Source organism: Carlito syrichta, unplaced genomic scaffold (assembly GCF_000164805.1).
Source record: "Carlito syrichta isolate Samal-C Ts95f unplaced genomic scaffold, Tarsius_syrichta-2.0.1 Scaffold183193, whole genome shotgun sequence".
Classification (NCBI taxonomy): domain Eukaryota; kingdom Metazoa; phylum Chordata; class Mammalia; order Primates; family Tarsiidae; genus Carlito; species Carlito syrichta.
Genome location: NW_007127289.1, coordinates 8,826 through 22,803, shown reverse-complemented (window position 1 = coordinate 22,803; position 13,978 = coordinate 8,826). Strand labels below are relative to the sequence as shown.

General features: G+C 36.0%; 1 protein-coding gene across 1 annotated transcript in view; it reads left to right on the top strand.

Moving 5' to 3' along the window:
- LOC103252937 (cyclic nucleotide-binding domain-containing protein 1-like) overlaps positions 1–13,355 on the top strand; it is a 35,000-nt gene extending 21,645 nt beyond the window's left edge. Inside the window, exon 3 of the mRNA XM_008051520.1 lies at positions 13,238–13,355. Within this exon, the coding sequence (XP_008049711.1) occupies positions 13,238–13,355 (118 nt within the window). The remainder of the gene's footprint in view (positions 1–13,237) is intronic.
- The last annotated feature ends 623 nt before the right edge of the window (positions 13,356–13,978 follow it).

The window sequence follows — 13,978 nt, the reverse complement described above, 5'->3', positions numbered from 1 at the left end:
CAGTGTTGAACAAGAGGGTGAGAGTGGGCAGTCTCATCTTGTTCCAGTTTTCACGGGAAACGTTTCCAGTTTCTGTCTATTTAGCAATATGTTAGCATTGGGTTTATTGTAGATGACACTATTTTGAGGTATGTTCCTTCTAAACCTAGGTGTTTGAGGGTTTTTATCAAGAAGCGATGCTGAATTTTATCAAAAGCTTTTTCTGCATCTAAGGAGGTAATCATATTGTTCTTTCTTTGCATCTGTTGATGTATTTAATTATATTTGTGGTCTTGCGAATGTTGAACCAGTCCTGCATCTTGGGGATGAAGCCTGCTTGGTCATGATGGATGATTTTTGAGATGTGTTTTTGTATCAGGTTTGCTAGAATCTTGTTGAGGATTTTTGCATCTATGTTCATAAGGGATGTTGGCCTGTAGTTCTTTTTTTTGTGTTGAATCTTTACCCGATTTGGGCATCAGTATGATGTTAGCTTCATAAAATGATTTGGGGAGAATTCCTTCTTTCTCAATTTACTGGAATACTTTCAATTGGATTGGTATCAGTTCCTCTTTGTACATTTTGTAGAATTCTCCTGAAAAGTCATTCGGTTCAGGACATTTTTTGGTAGGTAGTTTTCTTATGACAGAGTCAATTTCCTGGGTTGTTATTGGTCTATTTAGTGTCGCAGTATCTTCTTGTTTCATCCTGGGTAGGTTGTGTGATGTCAGAAAGCCTTCCGTTTCATTGAGGTTATCAAGTTTGTTTCCATATAGGTGTGCATAGTAATCTCTGAACATCTTTTCTATTTCTTCAGGGTCAGTTGTGATGTGATTTTTTGTATTTCTGATTGTATTTATTTGGGCTTTTTCTCTCTTTTTCTTGTTCATTCTGGCTAGGGGTCCATCAATCTTGTTAATTTTTTCAAAGAACCAGCTTTTTGTTTTGTTGATGTTTTCTATGATATATTTGTTCTATGTCCCATATTTGGGCTCTTATTTTGGTGATTTTGATTCTTCTGTTAAAGTTAGGGTTTTGGTGGTCTTCTTTTTCTAGCTCTCTTAGGTAATTTATCAGTCTCTCAGTTTGTGATTTTTCCATTTTCTTGATGTGTGGTCATAGAGATATAATTTTCCCTCTTAGAACTGTTTTTAGACATCCCAGAGGTTTGGGTAAGGTGTTTCTTCATTTTCATTTGTTTCCAGGAATCTTTTAATTTCTGCTTTGATTTCAGTATTGACCCAGGAGTTGTCCAGCATCATGCTATTTAGTGTCCATGTATTTGTGGGCTTTGGGGAAATTTTGTTGGTGTTGATATTTATTTTTATTCCGCTGTGGTCTGAGAAGGTGCATGACTGTTTGATTCTTAATTGTCACTTTTTTTGTTTCAAAATATATTGTCATCCTTTTACTCAATGAGAATCTTGATAACTGTGGGCCATCTAGACATAATTAAGTGTGTGTTTTTGGCTTAAAAATGAAGAAATGGATAGGCGATTTTTATATTTAAGGATATAAGTTTTGGAAAAGAAAGGAGAGGGAAAAAGAGCTTTTAAAATAGTATTTTATATACACGTGAAAGAAATTATCTTAGCTGTGATCCAATGACATTACTTTGTCTGGAATGAAGCCATTTTTAATTTTGAGCAATCTTCCTCAATGGCCACCAGTTGGCACTGTCAATACAACACAGCCTTGTTGTCTTTAATGGTGAGAGACAGATGGAATCTTACATTTATCTAATAGATTGTTAACAAGCTGAAGGCTTGTAATTCAAGGTATGATTGTTAATCTTTTTACCCAAAGTGTACACTCTTATAACCAGTTTTCTATGGCAGTGATCACCACCTGAGAGATCTTTTCTATTTCCCCTGGGGAGCACTTGGAAATGTAAACACATTTATAGTAATCACGACAACAAGGGGGTGCTAGAAATTTTAAACCTTTTGTAATGTGCAGTAAAATCTTGCACATTCTCCCATCAAAAGTGCCAATATCTCTCCTTCTCCCACCCTCCCTCCTACATCGGTTTAGAGGATATTATCTTAGATAAACTTCCTCCAATTAGAGGAGTTGCTATAGATAATCTCTAAGATTTCATTAACCTTCAAATTTCCCTTGATCTTGATTTAAGTAACAAATTTATTCTTTCCTGAAAACCTGCTTCCCTTCTCCATTTCCTATCCATATTATCACAGTCAGACTATAAACTCTTGGAGAAAAACAGCTCTGTGAGTTTGGTACATCACATAACTTTTATTGCCTATTTCAGTGCATGACACATAGTTGACATTCAAAAAATACTTGTTGAATGGTTGCCATTTAACCAGTAATTAAAGCATGAAAATCTTGCAGGTATGTTTAATTCTCCTTTATCTTTATTTCTCCATATATTGTAATTAGATTCTGCTGTTCCTTTGTATATTATATTACTTATTACTCTCTTTTTAAAAAAATCCACTACTTAATTCTAGCTTTTTTTAAGAACCTGAATTCAGGACTATCAAACTTTCAGGTGCAATTACATTCTCAGATCTCTTCTCATCTTAATTCCACATTTTGTATTACAAGTTAAATCTATTTATTTATGTATTATAGTAGATGTTTTTTGAGAAGTTTTCATTTTACAGAAAATTTGAGCAGAAAGTACAGAGTTTCTATACACACCCTGACTCCCCTCCTAGTTTCCCATATTATTTGTTACAATTGATTAGCCAATATTGGTATTTATTAATTAAAACCCATAGTTTACATTAGGGATGGCTGTGTATGTTGTTCATTGTAGGGGTTTTGACAAACATATAATGACATGTATCAACTAGCACAGTGTAATACAGAAGAGTTTCACTACTCCAAAAATCCCCTTGTTCTCTGCCTATTCTCTCTCCCTTCTCCCCACCCCCAACTTCTTATATGTCTAGAGGCTGAGAAGTTGCAGGGTATGCTGCTGGCATCTGCTGAGGGTCATCTCATGATGTAAGAGTAGAAGGCAGAAGAAAGGCGCCAGAGTTTGGACTTGTTTTATATCAACCCACTCTCAGAATAATTAATCTGCTCCCATGATAAAGACATTAATTAATCTATGGGGGCTCTGCCTCATGACCCAATCACCTCTTATTAAGCCCCACATCCCAACACCATTGCACTGGGGATTAAGTTTCCAGCACATAAAATTTTAGGGAACACATTTAAACCACAGTAGTTTCTTTTGCAGAGCAATATGTATTTAAGATTTCTCCAGTTTTGTTTTGTGGTTTGATAGCTCATTTCTTTTACTAATGAATAATATTTGTTGTATAAGGGAGAACCCCCCCAAAACAAGAATTTATTTATAAAAAGTTGTGTATTTATTCTTACATGTTTAAGTTTCAGTCACCTTCAAAGTACTCTCCGTTTGATGCAATACACCTATCAAGAGGCTTTTTCACTGCTCAAAATGGTTTTTGAACTTGCCCATTTTGATGACTTTTAGTGCTTCTGCTGTTTTTTGTCTCACGTCTTCCACATCGGCAAAACATTTTCCTTTGAGGACTTTTTTCATCTGGGTAAACAAACAAACAAAAAAAAGTTATTTGGGATAAGATTGGGAGAACAGGGAGGGTGGGACATGGGAGTCGTGCTGTTTTTGGTCAAACACTGCTAACACTCAGTGCAGTGTGGGTAGGTGAGCTCATAATCAGGTGGGCAAATGCATTGAAAGACTCTAAAAAAATAAAAAATAAAAAATAAATCAGCCGGGCTCGGTGGCTCAGCCTGTAATCCCGCACCTTTGGGAGGCTGAGGTGAGTGGATTGCCTGAGCCCGCGGGTTCGAGACCCGCCTGGGCAGGGAGACCTCATCTCTACAATAAATCAAAAAATCAGCTGGGCGTGGTAACGCCTGCCTGTAATTCCGGCTACTTGGAAGGCTGAGGCGGAAGGATCGCTGGAGCCCAGCAGGTCGAGGCTTCGGTGGCCGGAAGCGGCCACTGCACTCCAGTCTAGGCGACAGAGTGAGACTCCAACTCAAAAAAAAAAAAAAAAAAAAAAAAAAAAATCACTGAAGTCGAATGTGGTCTTTCACAAGATGCCAGCTGATACAATGATGCTGATAGGTTCCTAGAGCACTTACCTACTGGGGGAAGCCTGAACAACAAGGGACTAGTCCTCAAAAAAATAATTCTCAGTTTTTTTTCCACACCCTCATATGGTTTATACCACAGCGTTTTTGTTTATTCACCTACTGAAGCATATCTTGGGTGCCGTCAAACTTTAGCAATTGTAAATAAAGCTGCTATAAACATTCACGTGCAGGTTTTTGTGTGAGCATAGATGTTCCCCTAATTTGGCAAATGCCAAGGAGCACAACTGCTGAATCATATGGTAAGCCTATGCTTAGCTTTATAAGAAACTAGCAAATTGTGTTTCAAAGTAACTGTAACACTTTGCATTTCAATCAAAAATGAATAGGAGTTCTTGTTGCTCCTCATCATTGCTAGCATTTTGTGTTGTCAATGTTCTGAATATTAGTCATTCTAATAAATGTATAGTGGTATTTTGTTGTTTTAGTGTGTAATTCCCTAATAACATATGATGTGTAGCATCTTTTCATATGCTAATTTCCACCTGTTTATCTTGTTTGGTGACATGTGTGTTCAGATTTTTCCCATTTTTAAATTGATTCATTTTCTTATTTTGAGTTTTAAGCGCTCTTTGTAGATTTTGGTTGCCAACTCTTTTTCTAAATGAAAGTGAATGTTTAATTTGATATTGGTAACCCCACAACAAATTGTAGAAAATAAAAAAAAAAAAGAAAAATGAAAGCCCTCATCTTTGTTTACTTGTCAGATAAACTGAAATAAACCCAGGCTCTACCACTTGGTGGAAGTGTGACAAAATATTCTCCTTTGATCAGAAGCATTGACATCACTGGAGAGATTGTTAGAAGTGCAGAAAGTCAGACCACGCACAGTGGCTCATGCTTGTCACTTTAGCACTTTGAGAAGCTGAGGCAGGAGGATCGATTGAGTCAGGGAATTTGAGTCCAACCTAGGCAATATTGCCAGCCCTCATCTCTACCCATCACCAAAAAAAATTAACTTGGTGTAGTTGTGCGTTCCAGTAAACCCAGCTACTCAGGAGACTGAGAAAGGTGAATCCATTCAGCCCAGGAGGTAATAAAGGCTGCAGTGTGCTGTGATTGTGCCACTGCGGTCCAGAATGGGTGACAGAGATCCCTAACTCAAAAAAATAGAAGACAGAATCTCAGGCTTTCCCCCAGATCGCCTGACTCTTTATCAGATATGTGTTTGCAAATATTTGCTCCTGGAAAGTGAACTGTCTTTTTATTCTCCCAACAGTATATACAGTAAAGCAGAAGTTTTAAATTTTAATAAAGTTTAGCTTATTTTTTAATATCCTGAATCATGCTTTTGGTGCTGTGCTCTCCTCCTTGTTCCTGGATCAAGGCTCACATTCCTTCCAGCAATGGTCCTTCCTATCAGTGACAGCCCTCAGCACACCCTACTCCTCCTCTCTGTCTGTTGCTTACATCTCAAGTGTCCACTCACTTTTCCCTCTTTTTGTTTGCAATGTGGTGGTTCTTGGAGACCTAGATTAACTTGTAAAATAAGCAATGCACCAAAAATTTGTTACACAGCATATATGCAAAAACAGATTTCTTTAGAGAATAAAGACTGCCATGCTGTAGGGACCTTGAATATTTTTTTTCCTCTCTCTGACATATATGTACTTTTAAGGTATAATGTATATTCTATACTACAGGACAATGAATTCCAATGATGAAAATTTTCTCTGAGTCAATGTCTAGGTCCTTTTCATTAAAAAATTTTTCTCACGGCTGGACTATTTTTATCTTAATAACATTTAACATGACAGATACTGTATTCACATGTATTGTTACAGGAAGATTTGATGTTGACTCAAAATCTTGTCTTTTTGACACTGAAGGTGAGGTGTATAGCCCCACAGTTTTAATAAAATTTTTAAAAAATTGTCTAACTTCTAAAAGCTGTATATTCTGTACTTGGATTCATATTAATAGTTACCATTTTTACCATGCCTAATATGTTACAAACAGTTATCCCAGAGCTTTACTTTCATTATTCTTTTTTTTTTTAAAGTCAGAGTTTCACTCTGTTACCCAGGCTGGTGCAGTGGCATGCTCACAGCTACTGCAGCCTCAACCTGCTGGGCTCAGGTGATCCTTCTGCCTCAGTCTTTCAAGTAGCTGGAACCACAGGAATGTGCCACCAAGCCTGGCTATTTTTTCTTGATTTATTGTGGAGATGAGGTCTTACCAAGTTGCCCAGGCTGTTCTCAAACCCATGGACTCAAGCAATCCTCTCAACTCTGCCTCCCAAAATGCTGGAATTATAGGTGTGAACTACTGCACCTGACTACTTTCTTTATTTCTAACTACTACAGCAATTTTAAAGGTAGGTAGTTCTTTTGTAGAAATATATAAATAAATGAGAGGTTTAAATACCTTGTATAAGGTTGTAGGACAACTTTGGTTTTATAGGCAAATCACACATTTGTTCTCAAAGTAGGGAGAACTTCAGTTATTTCAGAAGTAAAATTTTAAGACAGATCAATATCTCCCTAAAAGATTTAGATTTAGTCTTAAAGTCACGTATTTGCAGTTAATTTGTCAAAACAGATCTTTTAATTTTTCCTCAAGAACTGTATATGAAAATGAAAGGGTTGAGATTAATCTTTATGATTAACATATTGCGACAGCATGTGGAGCTCCTTTGAAATGATATAATTTTGAAGACATAGTCATTGGCTAATGAGCTTTGTCCATAGATAAGAAAGATGATCAAATGATTCATAACTAGAGAGTCACATTTCCAAAAATTTTAAAAATAAGTGCTTTGCGGTGGCATCTGCAAAAACTGATGACCCAGGACATTTTTTCTAAAACTCATTGTCATAAAAGGTTGAAATATATATGGATGTGTATTATTTACAATGTATTATATATATAAAATATATAATTCATATCAAGTTGCACTTGTCCCTTTATTATGTAAGCATATTATTTCAATTTTCATCAAATTCATGTATATATGCTACAATATTTATAAGGCAAATTCAGGAAAAAAATCCATTAGTGATTGAATAGATTCAACTTGTATTATTTGTCTTAATTAATTTAAAATTTATAATAAAATGCAAATTGCCTCAGGACAAACACATAAATATAGTTAATCAATAAGTATTTTATTAAAAGCTTATTATGTTTCCAGATCTGTGAGCAGAACTGAATGAGATGTGGAAGAAATACTGTTTTATGGAGTTTTCGGCTGCTGGAGATAATTGCTAAATCTCAGTGGCTTTGTACAACAGAAGTTTATTTCTTTCCCACATCATGCCATAAAGGGATATTTTTCTTTGACAGCTTGTTCTCTCGGTTTAGGAACTTAGACTTTGCTCTTCCACTTGTTTTTATTGTTGTTTGCTTTAGAGGCAGTGTCTCCATAAGTCACCAGGCTGCTCTCCCAACTTTATTTTGTGCCTTCCAAGGCCACTGTTTCTCTGCTTCAAGTGGGAAGGGGAAAGGGCACTGAGAATCTCCTCCCTGTGAAGGGGATTTCTTGCAGGGGAGGATTGAGGTGAGCACATCCTTTCTACTCTTTGCTTCATGTTCCAATGACTAGAACTCAGCCTGAGAACATCAAGTACACTACCCCAGACCAGGAAAGGGGTACCAGTTAATGGCCTTGGCAGTATACCTTGAGTGCATGACATATGTCCTTAGTTCCTGCCTTCTCTACTAGATGGAAAGAAATAGAAGAGCCCTAGTTTTAGAGTCAAGACAACTGAAATGTGTGTACGAATTTCTCTACTTTATATAAGGTTAGGCAGGTAATGTAAACATTGCACATTGTTTCCTTATTTATAAAATGATAGGTACATATCTAGCTAATAAGAACAATTTGAGGTTTAATAGTCAGTGATTTTATATCTATCTTAAAAATCCCTCTATGCTTCCCCAAACTCTATCTTCTTTTTGGGTACAGAACTAGACAATATTTCCCAACCTCTCTTTCATTTAGGTGTCTCCAAATACAGTCACATTGGAGGTTAGGGTTTTAATATATGAATCTGAAGGGAGGTTCATAACTCAGTCTATAGCAGTTACTAACATTAAAAAGTAACAAATTTTTACGTGGTAGTTCAGATTTCTGGCTTGTATAAACAGCAGCAGCAGCAGCAGCAGCAACAACAACAACAACAACAAGAACAGACTGTAGGACCTGACCACATTGGACTTCTGTTAGTACTTGAGAAAAATGTGCTTAAGAGTGAGATCACAGCTCCCTCTATGTGAGCATACTCTTTCTAGTTCACCACAGTTCCTACCTTATGATACCTACTTGATCATTGTTAGCATTTAATTTTGTGACCCCTCAATACAGAGCATCTTGAAAGTGCTCTAGAGTTCTGTCATGTAAACATACAGGCTTTAAATGCATCTCTCATTTGCTTAAGGAAGTTGGAGTTCTTTTCTTGTGGATGAATTTCTTTGTAGGTAAGCTTCAGTGAAGAGGCAGACTTCTTGTCCATAGGTGACTTTTACCCATAGCCTGGTAAATTGTGAAAAATATCTTCTGGACAGCATACAAGTGTCAGATAGTTATTTGGGCCCATGTTCTACTCTCCAACCCTACTGTAATTCTAAAAATTTCTTTGTTACTGGCTGGCTTTCTAATTATATTTATTTTATGTTTTCCCCAGACTACTTCTCTTCTCTATATTCAGACCCGTTCATTTATAGATTTCACATGGTTTGGTACAATAATACATTTCTACTGAACATACTGACATGTTTTTTTTCAACAAGAGACTCAGAAATAGGAATATACTCCCAAATTATATTTTTGTGACACAGAACATGCACCAAAACATTACAGGGCACTTAGGGCTTCATTCTGACAATGATGGCATTACTCAGTCTAGCATTTGACTCTTCCATTTCAGTCTTTCATGTATTTCACTTCTTGGGCACACTACTTTTGGAGACTCAGATCATAAACACTGACTCCGTGTATATCCGCACCACATCTTGGAAAGTCTCAGGGATTAGGTGAAGGAGGCAGTTTAGTCACACACAGAAAATGATGATTAGGGTAAAGGTCTTAATATTTTGGGATAAACTTTCTATTCACTTCAAAGATGATCTATTCAGATCACAGATTGGAATAAGTTTTTCAAGTCTTGTAGCACGGGCTGCATGTGTCTGCACTTTTGTTCTACTTTGGGCTGCACAATCTTCAGGTCTAAAATGAGGATGTACCTATCAGTTCCAACATAGGCTTGCGCTCATAGCCTCTTCTCCACTGGTGGCTGAATCAAGCACTTGACTTGTGTTTCAGTCCACCACTGCCCTCTTCTATCTGACACAATAAAGTGAAAGATACAAAACTGGGCTGTGCTCCAATACTTTCTCACTTTCAGGTCAAACCTGGTTCCCTTCACTCCCTCCTTCCCTGTTGTTAGACTCCTCCATCCTGCATATTGTCCTGGAGATGAAGAAACAGACCCCAATCTCTACCACTTAGAGCCACAGCTTTGGAAAACTGCCAACCCAAAGGATCCAACCATTTGTCCATCTCAGGGTTTTCCTTTCACATCTGGAATTTACCAAGCGTATAAGTGTAGATCTTCCCTCTGGCCTTCACTTCAATTTCATAGAGATTTCAGGCAAATAACAACAACAAAGCAACAACAATAATATAAATTGAGGATGATAGGAGTATCTAGCTAGTTGTGTATAAAAATCTTATGTATAGCTACATGTAAAATTGCCTAGAATTATGTGTGGCCCACAGTAAGAGCAAATACATTTTATTAACCGAGGGGCAGAATATTCCAGAGATTAAAATAATGGGTTTTGGAGTCAGTTTAGTTTTCATTTATATCCTCCCCTTGCTAGTTATATGGATTAGGCAAATTATTAAGGTTACAGTTTTATTTTGTGTAGAAGGGGCAGTAAAGCATATTGATATAATCAGGTTAAATAAATATGCAACAACACAAAAACAATGTAAAGATCTTAGTACAATGCTTGGAATATGCTAAGTACTTAAAAAACAGGTGGATATGTAAAATAGATGGTTGTAGAATGTGAGTTTGAAACAGAAAAAAAAATCCTTGGAAAACCTCCAATAAAATCAATGGTCAGTTTTAAGAAAAGGTAAATGCTGGCCCATGTGTCTATACAGTATGAGAAAAGAAATGAAATGTCTCATGTCACATTAAATCACATCCATGTTGTGTCATCTGAATTAATTAAGTTACAGTAAATTAAATAAGATTTTTATTTATTTATATTTTCTCTTTTAATTTTTATTTTAAAATTGTGGGATACAGTTCAGGGTTAGGTATACAAATATTCATTGTGCAAGTACCCTTGTTGATGAGGTGTGACCCTCCCTTCCTCAGGCAGATATCAAGTACTGTCGATTCCACCTCCTCTCACATTCCCGCAGTTTCCCGTTACTGTAAATCCCTTCCTTATAGTATTACAGTAGTTGTTCAAGGTCCACTTATGAATGAGAACATGTGATACTCAGCTCTTTGTTTCTGTGAGAGATCACTCAGTATTAATTCCATCCAGGTTGCTGAGAAGTTCATGATCTTGTTCTTCTTTATGGCTGTGCAATATTCCATTGTGTATATGTACCACATTTTAAAATCCAGTCCTCTTTTGATGGGCGGCATGGTTGGTTCCGTGTTCTTGCTATTGTGAACAATGATGTGATAAACATATGTGTGCAGTTATCTTTTTTATAAAGTGATTTGAATTTTTCCGGGTATATTCCCAGTAGAGGGATTGCGGGGTCATATGGAAGGTCAATTTTTAGAACTTTTAGGAATCACCACACTGATTTCCACAGAGGCTGTACTAGCCTGCACTCCCACCAACAGTGTAGAAGTGTTCCCTTTTCACCACATTCTCTCCAGCATCTGTTATTTTTTTGAGTTATTGATGATGGCTATTCTGACTGGAGTTAGGTGGTATCTCAGTGTAGTTTTAATTTGCATCTCCTTGATGATTAGTGAGGATGAACATTTTTTCATGTGTCTGTTGACTGCTCATATGTCTTCTTTTGAGAAGTGTCTATTCATGTCTTTTGCCCACTTTGTAATGGGGCTGTTTGTTTTTTTCTTTTCAGCATATTTGAGTTCCTTGTAGATCCTTGATGTTAGGCCTTTGTCAGACATGGAGTTGGCAAACATTTTTTCCCAGTCTGTGGTATGTCTCCCTGCTCTCTTGATGGCTTCTTTGGCTTTGCAGAAGCTTGTCAGTTTAATGAGGTCCCACTTGTCTATCTTATCTTTTATGGCCTGGGCACTTCAGGTTTTGATCAGGAATTGGTCGCCAGTTTCAACTTCCATAAGAGTGCCTCCTATGTGTTCTAAGGTTCTTACAGTTTGAGGTTTTACATTTAGGTGCATGATCAATTTAGAGTTAATTTTTGCCTATGGGGATAAGTAGGGGTCCTGTTTCGATCTTTTGCATGTGGTCAACCAGTTTTCCCAGCACCATTTACTGAATAGGTTCTCCTCTCACCAGTAACAAGTGGTGGAGGCTTTGTCGAAGATGAGTTGGTTCAGAAATTGAGGTTTTGCTTCTGGCATCTCAATTCTATTCCATTGGCCTATAGGCCTATTCTTGTACCAATACCAAGCTGTTTTGATTATTGTAGCTTATAATAAATTTAAAGTCTGGGAGTGTGATACCTCCTGCTTTGTTTTTATTTGTTGAGGGTTGCTCTTGGCTATTCTTGGTTGTTTATGTTTCCATATGAATTCCTGTATTGTTTTTTCTAGGTCTGAGAAAAACGTTGCTGGTAATTTGATGGGTATTGTATTAAATCTGTAGATTGTCTTAGGTAAAATGGACATCTTAACAATCTTGATTCTTTCATTTCATGAGCATGGAATATTTTCCCACTTGTTTGTGTCATCTTTGGCTTCTTTGAGCAGTGTTTTGTAGTTTTCATTGTAACGGTCTTTTACATCTCTGGTTAAGAAGATGCCAAGGTATTTCATTTTTTTTGTGGCTATTGTGAGTGGAGTTGTGCTTGTTATTTGGGTTTCTGTTTGTTTATTATTGGTGCATAGAAATGCGATTGTCTTTTGCACATTTATTTTATACCCTGAGGCTTTGCCAATAAATAAGATTTTTAAAGTGTGTAGAATTTGTTTTGTGTAAAGCATCAATATGGTGCCTTAGGAACATTAGCCAAGAGAAGAAAAAGTTGTTATACATATTTAGAATCTGTTATTATTTTTATTGACAATAAAATAAAAAACCTTATCCTGAGGACTTTTATATTCATTCACCATGAGGCAAATGTTGACTAAAATGTTTGTCAGTGTTCAATTTGAATTATGATCATTTTTGATAATTATTGTAATCAGATATCAAGATGAATGCTTAATATTTTTAAAAATTGACCAAATTTTCAGAGTGTTTTCAATTTAAAATTGAATGAAGCAGATTTTCCAGAAACAAATATTGGCTAACATTTAATGACAATTTGCTACATTTTCATAGATATTATTTATTAGCATTTTAAAATATTTATTGTAGATCAAAACCTGACTGCATATAAGAGCTATCCTGAGGAGGATATTTAAAAAAGAGAAGCCCATTTAGCTTTACTCTTGGAGTTTATGATTCATCAGGAAAATAATCAGGAATCTTTACTTATAAAAAACATCCTAGATGATTTCAGTGATCTGGATTTGGAAAATGCTGATCTTTTGGTCTCTAACACATTTTAGTTCTACACCTAAATAAATAATGCATGATATTTTAGTAAATCACTGCAAAAAATCAGATAAATACATTTTCCAACAATGTATATGTAACTATTCATTTTGGAGATATTTTAATTATGTGGTATATTATGTAAGAACTTTAATTAATTACAGAAATAAAAGTTTGAAGAAAGATCATCTTAAAAAAATTAATTTTTTGACATTGACATTACCATAATTTGATAATTCTTAAAATATTTCTCTCTGAGGTACACTGAAGTATACTGAGGTACACTCGCTGAGACAATTTTTGGTGGATACTCGTAAGGAATAAAATATTTTTGTTTTATATTTTTGTCATTTGTTTCTTAAAGTGGATAGTCAGTATAGTATTAATCTCTATATATTGAGTATTAAATATTTTTCTTAAAGGTTATTATCCTATAATACTTACAACTTATTTTGTCTTTTTTTTCAAGCCGGAGTTCGTGCACTGCCTTATCAGCTCACAATACATTTATAAAACAATATCCTAAAATATTCCTGCATCAAAAAACCAGACTGCCTAAACTTTTCAAACAGGAGAAGCAAAGGTAATAATATTGCCTTTCAACTGTGAGTTTGGGGTGTGTGTGTGTGTGTGTGTGTGTGTGTGTGCACGCGCGTGCACGAGTGCACTCAAGCTCCCACAAATGGAATTCAAAACTAAAATTCTTTGATTAGTTCCTAGCCCTCCATGCTAGGGAGCAGTCAAGGAAGTTGAGGTCAGTTGATAAGGCTAAGTTCATTTTCTTGAGTAAAAATATCTGTTCACAGCTGAGAAACATATTTATTTGAATGTTTTGTCAAAGAATAGTTACATTTTGATAATAATGTAAGTGTTTATGAAAGGCATTAAAGAACTCTGTAGGCTTTATGAGAAACTTCACATTGGAAATAGAGTGTTTTCAGGTGAAGGATATTTGGAGGTATGTTATGAATCAAGGAGTACATGACAAAGTCATAGAACAACTGAAGGGCTTTTGAGAAGCCTACTGTATTGATTCTAGGTGGATCTGTATTTAAATATATTTCATGTATTTTTAAAAGCCAAGAATGAGATTACTTAAGTGTGTTGCAGAAAGTGTGACTGCCCTCCCGGTAAAGAATGAAGATGGGGGGTCATATAATATCAGTAAGGGTACCCACACTTTAACTATATGATGACCATGTGTGTATCT